The 19,707-nt window shown below is 42.2% G+C and overlaps 2 protein-coding genes across 3 annotated transcripts in view; one reads left to right on the top strand and one right to left on the bottom strand.

Moving 5' to 3' along the window:
• rnf13 (ring finger protein 13) overlaps nt 1-11,926 on the top strand; it is a 38,928-nt gene extending 27,002 nt beyond the window's left edge. Inside the window, exons 8-10 of the mRNA XM_044044870.1 lie at nt 100-193; nt 8,951-9,031; nt 9,113-11,926. Coding sequence (XP_043900805.1) covers nt 100-193; nt 8,951-9,031; nt 9,113-9,489 — 552 coding nt within the window. The 3' untranslated portion in view covers nt 9,490-11,926. The remainder of the gene's footprint in view (nt 1-99; nt 194-8,950; nt 9,032-9,112) is intronic.
• Nucleotides 11,927-12,317: 391 nt separating this feature from the next.
• On the bottom strand, nt 12,318-19,196 carry pfn2b (profilin 2b). 2 transcript variants are annotated; one of them, XM_044044871.1, is made up of 3 exons: nt 18,830-19,195; nt 15,527-15,719; nt 12,318-12,867 (listed from the first exon to the last, which is right to left on the bottom strand). In XM_044044871.1, exons 1-3 carry the CDS (start codon nt 18,956-18,958, stop codon nt 12,770-12,772), a joined length of 420 nt encoding a protein of 139 aa, XP_043900806.1. In that variant the 5' UTR covers nt 18,959-19,195; the 3' UTR covers nt 12,318-12,769. The 2 variants fall into 2 exon arrangements, with proteins under 2 accessions (XP_043900806.1, XP_043900807.1); XM_044044872.1 differs by having other exon boundaries at nt 12,782-13,289; nt 18,830-19,196.
• Nucleotides 19,197-19,707: the final 511 nt, after the last annotated feature.

Genomic DNA, 19,707 nt, shown 5'->3' on the forward strand with positions numbered 1-19,707 from the left:
GAGGGTATTTTGCCTGTTCCTCACTGTGCAAACCTGTGTGCGTGTGTACTTATTTTAAAGTTGTAGACAATCGTCTTTCTTTCTTTTTGCTTTTGACAGATCACCAAGTTTGTCCAGGATCGACACAGAGCTCGTAGGAGTCGCCTGCGCAAAGATCAGCTCAAGAAACTTCCAATTCACAAGTTCAAATCAGGTAAGATAGAGGTCACAAGCACTGTGTGGTTGTTGAGAAGAGCATGTGAGTGACTGAGTGACTGCGTGCGTGCGTGTGTGCGTAATACACCTGTGTTTAAATATATGCTGTTTCTGTAGTGTCCATGAAAATTTCTCAAGGTCGGTGAATGTGCTTGCTGGTGTCCTATGTGACAGTGGGACTGAGGAGGCCTGTTGAATTATTCTGTGTGTGTGAAACTGTGGCACTGATGATTTCATAGCTACAGAAGCGTCACCTGCTGTTTCACTCTTTGCCAAATTCTGTTGTGCAGCCTCTGCTGAAAACTGGAAGCTCTGATCAGAGATATGCCCATATGTTGTTTTGTCCTTGTGCCATGCTGCTGTTTTCTCACATGATTCGGCCCAGAAGAGAAATGTCATCGGAGCGCTACGACTCATCATTCCTCCCTCAAACTCTGCACCTTAGAGCTAATCGGATTAATGTGGACTTGATTTTTTTTTTACTCTCTGTGCAAGATTAAAGTTCCACCGTGAGAGCGGACACATGACAGATGCTTTGGAATGTGGTCTCGGCCATGCCAGTGGTGGAAAGTAAAGGGAATTTTGTCTAAACCCATATGAACACAAAGGACATTTTACTGTAAAATAGGTGAATGAGGGGAGTAGATCAACAAATCTCCACACCTCTGTGTGAATGTAAGCATTTTAGTTTAGTTTTCCTTCTGCCGTCCCTTTCAGTCCAGGTACAAAGGTGAGACTGGGTATTGTTTTGCAATGTAAATCTACTTCGTGCCATGGTCAAGTGAGTTTCATCTGTGGTTTGTTTTCTGTCAGCTGTCCTTTCCTCCTGCAACTGCATTTTGCCGAATGGAAAGCCCAACACTACAATCAGCTGTGCAGGGGGAAACACTAGCCTGTTTTATAGACTATGGGTGGCGCATGATAAGTAGCAGTCTTGCAAAGCTGCTAATTGAGGGGGTTATGAGCCGAGCTGCTCCTCCCCACCTGGCACTAACAGACGCACATGCAACAGCACAGCTAAAAGTAGCATGTGTTGCTCAGATAGCTTTTTTTCTGTCACGTCAGGTTCTGCGGTTCCTGTGCTCTGGTGGTTGTGGCTGCGAGCAGCACCCACTCTGACTCAGGGTTTCCACCAGGAACTGCTTCAGCTAACCTTGTCAGAACTGGTGTTCAGATGTCCAGGAAACACCACCCCTGGAGGCTTTTGCATTTCTGTCAGCTGAGTCTTGAGTCTTGAGTGTTTAGTGACACAGGAAGGGGACACCAAATCTCTACCTAATCACCTTTTAAACCCCTGCTCCCTGGAGCTTGGCAGGAAGTGTGCCCTGATTTGAGCGTTAACATACGTATTGAGATCAGTGGGGCTGTCGGCCAAGTCTTGAATTTGAGTTTGAGTTTTATCAAACTGTAATGAAATGAATGAAACAACTGATTATGGCAGATATTAATAGTGCCAGCCCTGCATCTGGGGACCACTTTCAGTTTGCCTACAGGGACAATCAGTCTGGTTTTTCATACCACACTGGATCACCTGGACAAACCAAATGCTTATGTCAGAAATGCTCTGCATCGACTTGAACACAGTCGTCCCCAATAATACACTGGTGTCCAAACTCCACAGCCTTGGCCTGCACTGTCATGTGCCAAGTGGATTGTGAACTTCTTGACCAATTGTCCACAGAATGTCAGGTAAAGCAAACTGGTCTTCCTCAGTGGTGAGTGTTGAGTCCCGCTTCGGTGTGCACGCTTTGACTGTCAAGCCAACCAATCAAGAAACGCCATCATAAAACATGCAGATCACTCAACAGCCATTAGTTTTTATCTCTGACAATGATGAGACATCACACGGGGTGAGGAGCAGCCTGGTGCTTCACCGGTAACCTCATCCTCAACACCGGGAAGACCAATACGATTGTGGTGGACTACAGGAAGAAAAAGAACTGACCCGAGGCCAGGGCTTTATAAATAGTGAGGCTGTGGAAAGAGTCTGCAGCTTCACATTCCTGGGAGTGAATATCAGTGAGGAGTTCTCCTGGATTGCACAAACCTCCACTTTCATCGTAAATGGCACAGCAACATGCTAAAAAGAAGAGGACTCTCACAGAATCTCCTCCTTAACTTCTACTATTGCAGAGGGGAGACTTACGTATAATATCACGACATGGCACTGCAGATGTTTTAATCCTTTTAATCCAGGTTTTCTTGATCTTCTTAATCTTGATTTTTACTGCTGTGAATTTGCAGGAAAACAACTTGAGTTAGGCTTGAGACAACTTTCTATGAAGGGCAGGGGTCATAGGCTGACTATAGGCCAGACAGCTAAAACATCAAAAATCCTGTATACTTAACAAAAAATATGAACTTGAGACTTTTGTTTTTGCTTCCATTTTCCAAGAATTGAAGTAAAAATATGTAATTCCTGTATTTCCTATGTGCAAACAACAAATTGTTAAAATCTGTGTTAGTGGGCACTACACTTTTACAAATTTAGCAACCAAAATACAGCTGTTTTGTCTGTTTGGGCTGCTGCAAAAAGCAAAGGCCCTTGCCTAAAGCACACAAAAAGGCTTATCATAGTGATTATTCACACATGCACATATGAACATCCATACAAATGGTATATTCAATTTCTGCCGAAAACAAACCCCCTAAATGTTACACACTGACCTCAGAGTGTACAATCTTGGCCCTACGCCTGGAAAATGCCTCATTGATCATTATACATAATGATTCAAGTAGCTTCCATGAAAGATGTTTTATCTTATTTTACATTTGGCTGAATCACACAGATAAGGTCATTTGATGTTATTGTGAAGTGCATTTACAAGACAAGACTGGTGTCTCCTCACTGCAGTTCATTTTTTTAATTGTTGTGATAGTCTTTCTGGATGTAGTTTTTTTGTACCATTTATTTATTGGTGGGGGTTAATACCACTAATGTTACATGTGTGTCTAAGCTCTAATAATGCACAAGAGATGCTGATGGCTTGCTTTTGACTTAAAGGCTGACATAAACCCCATCACATGCAGTTGTTCAGGCCTGTGCGAGAACAACTGCATGTGATTAAAGTTGTATGAAACCCTTGTCATGTGGTTCCAGAGGAAATTGTGTAGAACTGGATAAATAACCTCATCTGTTGTCATTTGAGTCCACCTCAGGTCTGAAGAGTACACATTAGTGTGGAAATAGAAATAAAATACTAAGTGTCTGAGGCCTCTGTAACCAGATCCTCATCCCTGTTTGAGGCTCTCTGCTTCATAAGCTGCCACTGGTGGACTGGTGTGGACATTTGGCAACAGACTCTATGTCTCTACATACAAATGAAAGTGATGAGGTACAATTACAAAGCTTGGGGACCGTTTTTTTAAGTTTACAACTAGTGGCAGCTAATGTAATGTTGAGACGAGCAGAGACGAGGAGAATCACAGAGGTCATCGCAGCATCAGTTTATGATTACAGCTTGTTCTCCCCACAGTCACAGACTCTACTTTTAACTTCCCTTGGCAACAAGTGTTAAGGCATCGAGCCTGAACATGGCATCCATCAGTTATTACCTTTGCCAATAAGGTTTTGTTTTAAGCAGCATGTTCAGTGAGGTCGGTGCTCTCTGAGTACTTTCTCCAGTTCTGTGTGCAGCACAGAGTGGGACTATTGCCCAATGGCGCCTTTGGCCTCAGCTACAGTAGATAATGCTGAGCTTGGACTTCGGGGGCTTTAAACAGATGCAGCTATGGTGAACAGGAACACTGCGAGGCTGTGTTGGTGTGGCTTTTTTTTTTATAGGTGCAATTCATAATCTTGCTTAATTCGAAAGGCAAAGTTCGGGAGAGTATGGGGTGTGCTTTACTGTGATTTTTCAGACCTGATATTCAAGAGCCAGTGTTTATGAACACCTCTTCCTTTCCTAAACATGTCAGGGAACTACAGTGGCCTTCACATACCAGAAAGGATGTCATTCTTTTTTGTTTACATAGTATAAAACATCACACGTTTAGCTGTTCCTGTCCATTCTGACTGGTATAGCTATATACAAGATGGAGGCTTTTGTAAAGCAAGGCCATGCATGAAGTACATATAAAAGGCTTAATCTAAGGCTATGAAAATAACAATTTTAAAGGGATTTTACACTTATACACACATACGTACGAATAGGATATTCAATTTCTGCCAATAAACCCACCTAAATGTTACACACTGGGCTTTTCACATCTGTCCTGAGAGATTTGATCACAAGTGGATTTAGTCCACATACTCGCACGGTGAAGTCACTGTGCAAATATGCAGCTGCAGTTCTAACACTTACCGCTAGATGCTCGCTTCACGTTGCCGAGTAAAGTGTGGACTACTGTCTTGGAAATGAGATTGGAAAAATCAGACATCTGCTATTTCTGTCACCTCTGCAAACACTCACTTTACCCCTTCCCCACATCGTTTAAAAAAAGGTTGTTGCTCCCATTTGTGCATGTATTTAATTCAACACCTTGCATACTGGGACTGTGTATGAGCAAGACTCAGGGAAATACAAACACACAAAGAGAGTCTGTATGGTGCACGACGCCTTAATGAAAACCATGGTACCCATGTAATTGATGCACAATACCAGTCTGAGCCACAGCATAAGATCTGTGTCAATGTACAGGATTATGTAATAGCAGCTGCCATGGCTGCTGGCATACAGCACACATCTGCCATTAACTTGACTTATACTCTGGCGTTATTGCAGAACCTTGCGTCACCCCCACTTAGGCTTTTAGAGGCTGACGTTTGACTGTCATTTTTTAGCCCTCGAGCGAGTTTCACTTGCAGCCAGCGTCCAGCAAACGTTGGAAATGATAAACACGCTCACACTCAGGGAGTGAACTGCGAACCAGGAGAGGGAACAAGGGGGATTGTTTTGGAGTCTTCGTTCAGACGGAAAGGCCAGACTCTCGGCCAGACTCTCCGCCTGACTCCTGACCTGCAGTCTGATCCTTTCCTGTTTGATGAGTCACACCAGCCCTCCCTTCAGACTTCTGCTTCCAAAGTACAGGCCACACGTTTGTGCAGCTTTTATTCTCAGGACACTGTATTGACTTTCACTCATTTGGACAGACGTATCCCTAATCTTAACCATGACACGCAAACCCTAACTTTAACTGTAAGCCCTAAACTTAACCAGAAAACCACAAAAATGAGGTCCCGCCTCATTAAAACCCGGTTTTGCTCTCTATGAGGACAGCTGGTCCTGACAAGGGAGAGGTAACACTCACATGTATATACACACACACACGTACACACACACTTGTCGCTCTATAGTTGTGATAATAATTCATAGACATAATGCGTCCCCCAGCTGCTTACTCTCACCTCAGTCATCTCAACTGCATGCCTCGCTCGCTGACATAAAATGCACATAAAATACATGTAATACCAAGTTAACTTAACCTTCAAAAACCCGTTGGATTTATGAGCACCAACTGAAATGTCCTCACAGCGATGATTTTGAACCAAAATATGTCCTAATAAAGACGGACACACACACACACACACACACACACACACACACACAAAAAGAAGAGCAGCTGCAGTGTCTCAGGCTCGTTGTGTGAGGCATGTTGATGTCAGTACAGAGGAGCTCCCTCTGTCTCTCTCTCTCTCTCTCAGTCCACTGGTCTCAGTGCCAGTTGCCATCATGTGATTGGCTCAAGCAGTGACATACTTTTTTTCTTTTTACTCAGTTTTTCTCCCCTCTCGCTCTCTCTCTCTGCCACACACACATTCACTGCTCAGCTGAAGTTCAGTAGGACAGCGTGGATCCTCCGAGAGCGAGGAATTCTGCCAGACTGGCTGATTAATGAAACATAGTGAGGAGGAGAAGAGCTGAAATGGCTCACAGGTCCTTCTTAAGATGTACTACGGGCTCCAAGACGTAAATACAAGAGATCCCCTGCATCAAGTATAACACATATTTTACTTCCCACATTATGAGCTGACTCAACCCAACGCTACAAAGACCAGACAGGAAAGTGTGTTCACATTAAAAGTACTCGCAGCTCACAAGAGCCAGTCACCATAATGACATCACTAAGCTGATCTCTGGTCAGCAACCCTTCAATTAATAAGGAGCCAGTCATGTCTTTGATACAGTGCCTGCTTTTTCTCGCTGTTTACATTTAAAAAGAAAAGTTACTGAAGGCTTTTAGACATTATCAGACACATTGATTCACCGGGAACATTTATCTGGCTGCTGCCGGTGCAGACGGGACATCAGAGAGTCTACAGGTGCAGATTACATTCAACACTTGATCAGTGTGTGGAGACAGAAAGTTGAAGGGCAATTGCAATTCATTTCAGCTTTTATTAGACGGGTTGTGAAGAACCTGGAGTTGTGCTTTTATCAAAGCTCCACTAATAATCAGTCTGAACATTCACAACAGACTCATTTTCCTGTTCACCTTTGAGTTTAACCCTCTTATGACCATTGTGATATTCATATACATTTATTTCGATTTTATGGCTGTAGAATTGTCAAAAAAATGTCCAATGAGTGAGTGCTTCTGCCCCTTTTTCCAAGATAACTTTCGATATCTGGCAGTTATTCGACCGTTTAGGAATTACGGTACTGAGAAGCTGACGTTGCAGGTGAATCCTTTCTGCGTTTGGACGGTCGCTCCATGGAAGTCCTGGAGTTAACAGTCTAGGAGTTATGCTTGTGTTTTCTCTGCAGTACCGTACGTGCCTCAGTACTGCTGCTGTGAGGGAAATGTAGTGCTCATAATCCCTATTTTCTTTCCCCCACTTGAATGCGTTAATTATTTCAGTGCGGCTGCAGCAACTTCACCGCCATCTCAGCAGCTCCCAGGTTTCGGTTGCTTGGTAACAACGGCCCGTGACAGAAGTGTGACCTCACTAAAGCTCCTCTGGTATCTTTTTTTTTCTTTTTTTTTTCAAGTGTTATCAAGCACGTCATTGTATTCTAAATACTTCACATGATGCACAGTTCCGTTCATTATCTCTCCAGAACAGTCTTTGAGTTCAGGATGTTCAAGTTTTCTGCTCCACTCAGAATAGCTCAGTGCCACAGTTCAGCATTTCCTGAGTGTGTTCTGGATCAATGCCTGCATAAACGTTCCCTCTCGCTCGCCCTCAACCCGACTGTCCAACACTAGTCTGAGAGAGAGAGGACAAGATGGAGGAATAATGATCAGGAGGAACAGTGTTGGTAAATTAACTCAATATTGGTGTCATTTTGGAGCAAGGGAAGAAAAGAACTGAAGTTGTAAAGAGGAAGATGGAGAAGACGATCTTGACTTTAAGCTGCTGACACAAGAAAGGCAGGAAGAGGAGGAGGAGGAGGAGCAGTAGTGGAAGAGGAGGCCGTGGTCGATGTGAACTCCATCCTTATACGGTCACATGCAGCACTGGCACAGACACAGAAAGCCCAGTTGGGGAAAACATGCTCATTTAGAGCTTACATAAACACACCGACCCACTCTGCTCCCCTCCCCGCCTCCCTCCCTTCAGCCCGGGAAGAGGAAGGGCAGGAGAAGTGTGCGTCGATACATTCCTGAGCTTCTCGTTCACAAAGACACTGCACTTCCTGACGTTGCAGGAAGTGCAGTGCAAGTGCAGTAGTGGCATCTTCACAGGGATTCTCCCTGTGGGTGGAGGTGTTTGGGCGTGTGCAGGGGACGTCATTTATTCAGGGAAGTCGATGTCAGAAAAAGGTGCCCACTCTCGGAAGGCAACTGTAATTCACCATTGTCCGACATGTAATAAGCCGGGTTTCCAATGTGGTACGGTACGCTTTGGAACAATAAAGCCCTGGGTCGGGCTTGCTTTTGAGTGAGAACAATACCTTTACTTGGTAGGTGGGGTGTAGGTAGACTAGGGCTGGGCTATATGGACTAAAAACTGACATTGCGATATTTTTTGTTCGAATGACGATATACGATCGATATTATAACGATATTTTGAACAAAACGGGTTAGCTCGCTAGCTCACCGGTTGGCTGCTCAGCTGATAGCTGAAACCCGGCGTCCGGAGTGTACAACAGAAACCCGGAGACAGGAGACCAGGGCCTCGGTGTCGGACACGATAAATAACGAGCCGCTGATGTGTTTTAAGTCCATTTGGAGCCGAAATCTGCGGTTAACAGCCGAGCGGCTAACAGCTGTTGTCGCTAGTTTTTGAGCTGGTGACAGGCATTACGTCACCAGCTCAACTTTTATTTTGTATTAATGAGTAACGAAGATGGTTAAGAAAAATATATCGGAGTAAAAGTACACATTTTATTTAGGAAAACAACTGCTCACTCTCCACCTGCACTGTGTCCGCCGCGTTTTCGTTCAAATGTCTGTTGTGATGCGTAGCGTGTGTGGGAGAAAACTACGTAGTACGTACATCAGGGGCGTGGTTGAGCAGGTGAACTGGGCTTGTAGGCTCAGAGAGAAGCGGTCTCAGCAAGAGAAATTTACTTTATTAAAGTCTAGTCTAGTGTGTAAGAATGAGTGACATCTAATGGTCAGACTACAGGTTTTAACAAATTCTGTCTGGTTTGTCTGTTCAGGCTAATACAAAGAAGACGAGGCAGTGCGCGATGGCTGCCTCTTTAAAGGCCCGTGCCTAAAGTACTTAAGATGGTCACTGTAAGGTTTTGAAAACAAAGAGACTATATTTCACTTCTGTCAGTAAATCCACTTACATGTCACACACTAGACATTTAATGCCTAATAAAATCACTGATCTACAGACGCTTTTTTTTTATAATCCCAGGAGACAACTATGATGTCTGTGCCATTTGCCTGGACGAATATGAAGATGGAGACAAGCTCCGAGTCCTGCCATGTTCTCACGGTGAGTCAAACTTCACTTCTTTCTTGTTCAAATAAGACGCTGGCGAGTTGCATAGCCAGAACTCTTCCTCTTGGTCCTCAGCCTACCACAGTAAGTGTGTGGACCCGTGGCTGACCAAAACCAAGAAGACCTGTCCGGTGTGCAAACAGAAGGTGATCCCCTCGCAGGGCGACTCGGAGTCGGATTCAGAGGACGGCGAGAGCGGCCCCGACGAGAACGAGGAGGTGTCGGAGAGCACCCCGCTGCTGCGCTCCTTGGCCTCCACCAGCGCCCACTCCTTTGGGACCATGTCAGGAGCGTCGCACTCGGAGCACGACCAGGAATCCTCCGAGTACGAGGACGACGAGCTGGACAGCAGCGACAGCGAGGAGGAGGTCACTGTGGAGACCGTGGTGGTGCAGCTGCAACAGCCTTCCTCCGAAGGCCACGACCACGAGCACAACCTGCCCAAAGCTTGACAGATTGTTGGTCAAAACACCCCCCCCCTCCTCCCACCTCCCTTTGCAACACCCCAACCTCACAGCTGCAGAGACTTTTGTTGGGGGTCATGGAAACAGGTTCATCATCTGGGTTCTTCTGTTGCTGCTTTCAATACATTGTAATGTATCCTTAAGTTCACATACAAATCTAAATTTGACTTTTAGCTGATTCCCACGCGTGTGACTGGAGGTCAGTGGGTGAAAATTGAAAGGGCTGTTTGACATATTTGAGAGGAATGATGACACTGATGTACAGTAGACTGTTATACTGTACACTGTAAATTCATAAAAAAAAAAAAAAGACAACACGCTGCTGTTTTGTCTCCTTTAGTGAAGATGTCCCAATCATTGTCCAACACAAACTTCAGTAAGAGTACTATGTATACCGTAGATCACTATAAGATACGTGTTTACGTTTGATTCATCTCCGACAGGTTCACTACTGTACATACATGTTCTGCTTATTTAAAGCGCTATGCAGCATCCATAACCATCAAGTCAAGGAACGGTTAAAATCACAGCAATTTTTTTGCCATTTTTATTTCAAGTCTGGCGCATGAAGGAGACGGACGAGCTGCTCCCGTCTGTTTTATGCCACAGTTTATCTGTTACAGTGACTGGAGGCAAACCAGGGTGAGAAATACACACTGCTCGCCACGTGACATCACGTTCTTATGTCGTGGGTCACAAATCCAAGTGTGAAGAGACACTTGAGGGACAACGGTGTCCTCTGCCTGTGATGAACTTCCTCTGGCTGCTTCAGACCTGTCACTTTAACATAGAGCAGGTATTGGTTGATCGGCCTTGTGATAGATGTTTAAGGTCATTTTAATACTGTTTATAGTGAATATTCTAACTTTTTTTTTGCCATAACAGCTTTATTTTCATTGAAAAAAAAGAAAGAAATCCCGTTGCCTTTTTAAGTTGGCGTATCTTGTCTGTGTTTTCGTTCCGTTTGTCTTTTCTCAATATGAATTCACTTCGATAAAATAAAAATGACACTTAACATGGAAACCTTTGGCTGTCAAGTTTCATGACAATGAAAAACGGACCCATTGACTTTACACAGATGTGCAACATGAACAGCTACAGTGCGAGCGTGATACACTGCTTACAGGACTCGTTATGCTGGTGGAAATAATTGGATCACCACGCTTGACAAATATCACTTCAGAGTTTAATTTTTACCACAACAAGACATTAGTGGATAAGACACAGTGAGCAATGATGACACCCAACACTGAGCTCGCATTTCATGCTACTTTATACCTTAGAACATCTCAGAGGCCAATGTTTTATTTGTGAACTCATGTTCCTACTTAATTCTACAATGACAGTGGATTTTTAGTTTTTAGTTTACACAGATGGACCAAGGTGTTACTGCCCGAAGTCTTTGGTAATCCTGGTTTCTGGAATTAGGCCAATCCCCCTTTCACACTGGCTGGGGTTGCGTTCGGTCTTTGTGTCCAGCTAACCACAGAAAAAGTGGCAATAAAGAGGGGGACATTCATTGTGAAAAAAAAATGCCAGTAAACGCTCATCTGGTTGGAATAAATTTATTTGATCTGTCTGTAAACAAGGTGATAAATCAATTTATGGCATTTCTTGGTTTTATGCATATGAAATCAAATCCCCAATGTGAGAAAAAAAAAGTGGTGAGGAAAAGGAAATTAACATAAATCAGCAAACAGGACTTCAAACAGGATTTTTTTAATGAGTACACATATCCCACAAGGCCTAAACAGTGGAGCTGAAGCAAAAAAAAAAAAAAGTGCCAATGAAATCATTTAGTGGACAGTGGGTAAAATCCATCTTACAACAGCAACAGATCTCTCTACATTATGGCACAGGATACACAGGTTCTGCAGAAATTTCAACAACCATCTTTGTTTCCAACCAATACCATCGAGTGTCATTTCTACTTTTAAAGTGTTTTTTTTTTTCTCAGTTGGACGTTACAGTTAGCAGTACTGACCGTAGACAGACCATGTGATACCCCAGAGCTCAGACGACTATAGAGTAGAAGGCAATTTATTCCACAGTTTTGTAGTTGTCAATGCAGCATGGGTTTGTACAAATGCAGTTTGTTTTCTAACAAAAAGAAAAAAAAAAAAAACTATGAGAATATTCTTCAGATACTCCCACCCTTACCTCCCCCTGTATTTTAACCATGCTATGCATGTATGTATTACCGTCTGCTGAGTGTTTCCTTCATTGGAAAAAAAAAAAAGTTAGCAGTCTTCCTTCACATGGTTTAGAACAAATGCATTAACACCAGAGCTTTAACTACACTTGGTCCTATTAAAAAAAAAGAAAGAAAAAAAACTGGACATACTCCAGGGAGGTTATATGCTGGGTTATCTACGGTCCAAAAACAATGGCAGCCTTTAAAAAAAAAAATATATATAATAATTGACAAACAACAGATTTAAGTGCCTGAGCCGTTATTACTGTGGAATGTCCATGGGTTTAGGTGCAGCTGGGGAGGCTGTGATGGTGGGAGGAGAGGCTACCAGCATGTGGACCACTACCACATTCTGCCCAATAACATATTCAGGGCAGAGTGGTGAGTCTGAAGGGAGAGGGGAGGCTAGAGGACACGAGTAGTGAGGAAAAGAGTCTTGTAGTGTTACCTGTGTGGGTCAAACAGGGCGGGGTAAAATGGGGGAGGGAAAAAAAACGTTTTTGGCAGGAGTGCGTGTTGGGTGGGTGGGTTATGTGGAGGGGAACCAGAGTTGACAGATATGCATGCAGTCTCCCCTCCTATGCATGCAGTCTCCCCTCCTGGACACACTGGGGTGATGATGAGCTTTGTTAGTGCTCAAGTGCTCCAAAAGGGCGTTGGCTGCTCTGGGAGGGACTGTGTATGATCGGGTTCATGTTATGGGCACCATGACGCAAAGAGAAAACTATTTAATTGACGCCATGGCTTTCACTGTCCGGGTGTCTGGCCAGAATTTTGTTTTGCTGGTCTTTGTCAAGAGCAGATCTGTCATGACAACCGTTGAGGAACATGCTTAATTATTTGCCATCTTAAAATAATAATAGTGCTTTAAGGGGTAGAGGGGGTAAAAACAAAAAAGCAAGTGTGTTGAGGAGGGGGAAGGTTAGGGGTAGATGACAAAAAAGGGGGGTGATAACAAATAGGAGAGAAGAAGCAGAAGAGAAACAAAACAAATCTACCAACTAGGACTGGAAGTGGTGTGAAATGCAACAGGGTGGTAAGGGTGAGCTGCTAGGTGGCTGGGTACAGGCTGCTTTAGTATCCGGATTTCCTCAGGTAATCAGCCATCGTATATGCTTTCTTGTTGAGCTGCCCTCCATGGATACCTTCATTCCCCATGACAAAAACCATTGCTGGAGTACACAAAAGGAAAAAAAAAAAACAATATAAATGAACAAATATGGTGACAGTAAGGCTGGAAAAAGAAAGATACCTTTTCACTGCCACCTCAAAATGTGGGGCTCAACTGCTGAGGACAGAGTCCACACTGTTAGAAATGCTCCTGTGATTTTTTTGATCATGTTTTTTTTTAAAACAGAACTGTTGGAGAAAAAAATGGGTTCAACGGTTATGTTTTTTGTCTGTTTTTCTGAAGTTTTGTGTTTTTTGTTTGCCTTTTTGCTTGTTTTATTCGCTCTCTCCCTAAACTACACCACATAAGCTACATGAAAACTACACTAAAACCCTGAATCCCTCAAGTATTTTGCCATTGAGTATGCCTTCTTATTCAATCCGCCTCCATGGACCCCTTCTTTGCCCATTACCAAGACCAAGACTGAAAGAAAAAGAGACAGAAGGAACATTTAGAGAAGGTGTGGAGATCACACGGGTGAAAAGAGAAGAGCACAGACCCAAATGCAGCAGGCAGACTACAGCTACAAAAGATGACAGTAACACATAAAGCATAACAGCAGCAGCTTTGGCCTTTATGTTGGCTCAACATTGATTTTCTGATCAGTGCTGCTGGTGGTCAAGATGCATCACATCGTTTCTGCTGGGGTTAGGATAGACAGGGCACATGGGCGGTGCATGCAGACTATGCAGAAATGAATACAGATAGGAACTAAAAAACCTAATGTCAAGACTGGCTTGCTCAGTTGACCTTTTTCCTTTACTCTGGTGTCAAGCGACAGCAGTTTACTGACACCACTTCCTGTATCCAATGTTTCAAATTAAAACCACTAAGAGGGAGCATTTGTGACATCACAACAGTGCAGCTGTTACAGCTTTTGTCATATGCATGTAGCATAAACAGAAAACCAGCAGGATATTAACTGTGACGGACACATGCAAACTATCAAATGTGTGCACAAGTTCTCGTCAACATCTACAGGGTTCCTCTGCAAGTGAATGTTTACCAATTCATTATCTTTAAAAATGGAGCTAATTTTCCACATCAACTTGTTCAGGGCCTTGCAGTATGATCAAAAATGAGCTGGAACTCAATGAAGTTATATGCTGGAAGATACAGGAATGATTAAACTCAGGTTTAAACAAAGATCACTGAAAACAGAGAACCTTTTGATCTGAAATATCTCATTAATGACCACAAAATCCCACACAATTTTTTTTAAATAACTTATCTATGAGGATTTTATACAGGGTTACTGTTCATGACCTAAAACTTTGTTTCATCTGTAATCAGTATGCCCCATCCAGCAACAAGGATCAAAAAGTGAAGCTCCAAGACTACCAACATCACTAATGCAGCAGACAAGGATACAGCAGCATGCTCGTGGTACCTCTCCTCAATACATGTATGATCCTTTAGTGACTGAATAGGCATTTAACCAGGAGAAGAGTGGAAGCATATAAGCAGGAAAACAGATTCATACTTTGTGGTTAAGGGGCTGTGTTAAACAGGAAAAGAAAGAGGCATGCAGTTTAGGAAGATTGGAGAACTCTGGCCTAAAGATTAGGCCCAGTGAAAACAGTCTCACCTGTACATTTTACTCGCATCTGAGAAAAGTTGGGTGGACGGGGCATTGGGGGCCCATACAGGCAACATGAAAACTGGCACAACTCTTTGGCAAGCCCCCCCAAAAGGTACAACTTTAATTGAAACTTTTTTTTAAACTCATCCAAAAATCTGTACCAGATTTCATCAGCCTTGATGCCATAGGGATATGACCCTCAGAGTATCTCACTTCTCTATTTTATTCCTTTTAATAATCTTAAGAATCTGCACACGTGTTGCAACATACAAATTCACATAATTTAAGCATCAAATCAGAATTTTATACAAATTTGTAATAACCGTTCCTTCCCTTAATATTTTATATACCGATATTAAGCAATGTATTTAAAATACACCATCAATAAAACAATCTGTTCCAATATTTTAGTGCTGCTTATCACAAGTATGGTACATTTAATTCATACTATATATACCAAACAATTTACACACACATATATACACACGTATGTATGTATGTATATATATATATATATACATACATACATACATACATACATACATACATACATACAGACACACACACACACACACACACACACACACATATATATATATATATATATATACACACACACACACACACAATATGTGCTTAAATTACTAGGAATAAATAGCATAAAGAGTCTGAAAGAGGAAAACTGTTGGAAATATACTTTTCAACTTTGATATTTCACCAGACAATGTCAAGTCCACTACAAATGTTCAACTAGAACAAGAGTCAAATATTCCTGTACACCCCAATGTACTGACCTTTTCATTAGACTTTATCCTTCATCAACAACCTTCCCTAATATTCATACATATAACATGAATACACTTGTTTCCACTTACATCTGCTGATATTTTAAAAGGAGATATCTGGTGACATTTTAAGCTGTGTATGTCATATATTGAGGAAAGGTGCATTAAATATCTACCACATGCATTGACAACACAGAATGTAGAACACTGCTAAATTAATGGCACTAATCACAGCAGGCTACGTTGACACCACTAAAATGTATGCGGCCAATAACGTCAGATGTGCTGCTCACCTTTGCCAGCTTTGCCTACAGAAACGTTGTATGTTGGCTCTCCTCCTTGACTCTTTGTCCGGATGTCCATTGTCCAGTCACCATCGACGTTGAGGCTGTCTCTGATAACGGAGCACTTCTTATTGCCTAAGGTCATCCCACTGGTGAAGAATCCCTCTCTGTCCTTTCCTACTAACACGTCAATTTCTTCAGGCTAAAAGAAATAAAAGCAAGAAGTCAGGTATGTACATTCAGCCAATCTTTATGCAGAATATCAGTCCATTTGGCTAATGATTCTTTAGCTAGCTGTCAATTACAAAAGACAACTGTAGATGCAATTATTAGACTTGGAAAAACAATTGGTGTCTGTTCTCTTGTCTTTTTGCATGCTAGACTGTAACACCACATTCATACACAATAAATGGGCCTATACTGCAGTCTTTAATCATACAGTACAAGATTGTATAAATTGATACATCAGGCAAATATGCAATATTAAAATGTAGGCTTCATAAACAATGAAAGTAGAACAGGAAGGAACAGGGTACCCAACAGGCACAGATACAAAAAAATCTATTAAAAATTAGGGCTGTGACAAATAATTGATTACCAAGTTAAATATTTTAATTGATTGTTGTTGTTTTTTTTTTAAATTATTAAAACGAGCTCTCATTTTTGCACTTCTTAATTGAATAGGTTTTAGTTCCTTTGCCCCCATGTAACAAAGACATTAAAAACAACATAATTTTGGCTTGTGGACAACGGTCATTTTAGATGAAGTTTGGGGAATCAATTTTTCAACACTTTATGGACCTAATGAATAATCAGGGAAATAAACAGATTTAATTGATTGGCTGACCTGGGGGAAAGTGGACAGAAATACCTCAAAATATATACGTAGATTTGTGTGTGTGCTAGAGAAGATTTAGGTGATGCTTATTATGTCTTCACATAAGAGAAATTGACTTGGTTGACCCATGATCTCTACACTAATCAACCGAAACATTAAGATCAGTTTAAATGTTTTAGCACCCATCCACACGGAAACAGAAAGAAACGTTAATTACCTTTCTTTGTCATTTTGGAAAAAGTATTCCGTAAACCTGACATTGTTTCAGTAAATGCTGTAGTACATATGCTAGGCCTGTCAATGATACTGTATCATGGCTACACCAAAAGACAACATTGAGTATGCACATACAGCATGTGTATACTTTTGTTGAATAAATCTTTATTTTAATAAGTATACATTACTACATAAACAATCCTGGGGGGGACTAAAGAAATAAAATAAGTAATTAATTAACAAACAATTATATACATTTTTGACAGAATGTTGCACAAGCAGAGAAACACATTTGTTTCTGTACAACACAACGCATCTTTGAATGTTGAATTCAATGCAACTAAAATGTGTGAGATAATGTAAACGTGGTTGTCATTTGTCAGTGAAGTCAACCCTTAAGTTATCAGTTCAACACTTCTCAATTGCTTGGCATTATGCTACAGTCTACACTATTTGTAGACATTGTGGCACGAGTACATAATTATACACATATATGTTCAGCCATGTAATATTTACTGTTATAGATAACCGGTTTAATGTAATGGATGAACGGTATAGTTATGCCACTTTGTCGTGCAGTCAGTAAGAAAGTATTTTCAGGCTTGTACCGCCAATATAACATAATTTGACCACAGCCGTTTACACAGAATTTCTACAAAAAGGTGTTTAACTGCACTGTTATCAAAAACGTTTAAATGACCGTTAGTTTGAACCGAAATAAGAGAACAAAAGGCGTCGCCCTTCAAATTCAGAAGTGCACAGTCATAGCACACACGAAACCATTCAAACAAAAAGAGGAAACCCAGGCGCATGCATACTCGGATAACGTTAGCATCCCGGCTAACTGGACGTCGGACACCGATTAGCTCATTAAGGCGAACATTAGTTGTTCTTACCAAGAATTAACCCCTAAACCTGAACCGCAGTTACAATTCCACATACGTGTTACCTGGCTGCACAAACATATCCACAGCCAGTTTTGTTGAAAAACGTGAGTCATCAGATTTGTACTAAACCAACCGGCTAACGCTAATAGAAAGAATACGATTGGTTCCATGTCGACGGTATTTTTCCCCTACAACGACAATAGTTACTGTCAGTTTTTAAAATTATGTTCAACATAATGAGTAAACTGATCGCATCGCCCCATCCTCTATGCGGACACTCCCAACCGCTGTGAGCCAGCGGCGGCTCACCCGTCCACAGGTCACAATCCACGGTATGGATGACCATCTAGTCATCGAAATAATGTCTCATTCACATGACCTTCGCATTCACGCGAATTTACAATCATAGACTAATTATTTAACAAGACAAAATGGAGGCTTGTGTAACCTCCGGATACCGGTTCACAGTTTGACCAAGATATACATTTAAGTATTTATATATGTATATATTGATATAGACACGAATACTGCCACGAGTTTCGCGTCCGTGTTTTCTGGGCGTCTAAATCGGGACCGTTGAAGATGCACATGTTCACAGAAGACCGGTCGACTCGATCAGCCTCCGTGAGCAAAATGAATAAGAAACTGGGAGTGTGTCCGCCATCTTAGAAATTAAGGGGCGGTGTGATTCACAGAAGCCGAATAGGAGAAAAAAAATCAAGGCGTAGCAAAGCGAGACAGCAGCACGCCCAGAGCGCGTGTGAGCAACACTTACCGCTGCGCTATTGGCGTTAGCTCGGAACGATTTTACAGCGGGTGACCGGCCTGAATGGAGCAAACAGTCATCCATCAGTGAGAATATGGGCGAATATGTGGCGGCCTCGTCTACACACGCTATGTATGACCACCATTATTACCAGTTTACAATACAGTCGTCAAAATCGAGGGGGGTTTAATTCGTTACGCATTCTGACAGGCAACGCAAAGAGGGCGAGTTGACTCAGGCTAACCTGTTAGCGATGCTAAGTTAGCCCCGTTAGCTCCCGTTTTGATGCCATATATTACAAGCTCGGGATATATCCGACTAGTACAGAGGCCTTTCCTGGTATAACCGACGAAAGACATTGGTTTACCAGACATGTTTAACAACAAAAAAACAACAATCCATTGATAAATGAAATCGCAACGGTGCATACGTGCTATTGCATCCTGTGTGTGTGCGGGAGACCACCGGATACCATGTGTACCACAGCGCTCGCCTTCTTTTCATTCAACAAGGCCCGGCTTTGCAGAAAAAAAACACACCAACATGCACAATGAACCTCGTTATCCTACGTTCCATTTTAACTTTGAAAGAAACAGCATACTAACCGTTACGTTGGCAAATGTACCGTCGCCATGCGATGCCCAGACGTATTTGGCGTCCGTATACCCAACAATGGCCGCGTCCTGGCAGCTGCCATCAGCCATCAGGTTGTCCACGTAGCTTTGCCAGGACATTTTTCAAGAATGAGTTCTAGGATGACAAGATCGAGCTGGGGTACAAACGTCTCTCGGGCGACGAAGACACTGAGAGGAAAGCTGTATTTATCAATGGTTTAACGGGCCTCCAGCAAGCAAGTAACTCCCCCGACTTCGTCACGTCCCGGCTTTCTTCTAGTCTGGGCAACGGAAAGAAGCCGCTGCAACCGACCAGGCTCTTGGGTGTAGTCCTCACTGTATCCCTCCGCCCGGGTCGTTGTTTGCCTTGCTGGCACTGCATAAATATACTACTCCGCGGAGGAATACATTATTGTTGATCCTTATAGCAATCTAAAACAGACTATTTTTTTTCCAGACTTGCACCAAGGCTTTTCTTCGACTCAACATTTCTTGAATGTTCCTCTTAAGCGTTGTAATTTTGTTCAACTTAAACCTGCCAGAACAGCTCTATATGAGCAATGTCACTGATTTACACTCATACATACATATTTGGTGGAAGTGGGTTAGTGGAAGATATTCGATTATTCGGTGTGTAAAATAGTTGTGAAGACATTGGCTTTTACCTCATGATAATCACTGACGACATATTATCCAGGTTTTTTTGTTGTTAAATACTGTCATTAAGTCTGTCATTATCTTACAATGTAACTGTATTCATTTATTCATTTATGATTAATTAGTCTTTACATAATAAACTTAATTTTGTTGGACAATTAGACTAGACTAGATTTACCATCTAAATTACAAATGCCAACTTTGCACCACTG

Source organism: Solea senegalensis, linkage group LG14, assembly GCF_019176455.1.
Source record: "Solea senegalensis isolate Sse05_10M linkage group LG14, IFAPA_SoseM_1, whole genome shotgun sequence".
In the NCBI taxonomy this organism is placed as follows: domain Eukaryota; kingdom Metazoa; phylum Chordata; class Actinopteri; order Pleuronectiformes; family Soleidae; genus Solea; species Solea senegalensis.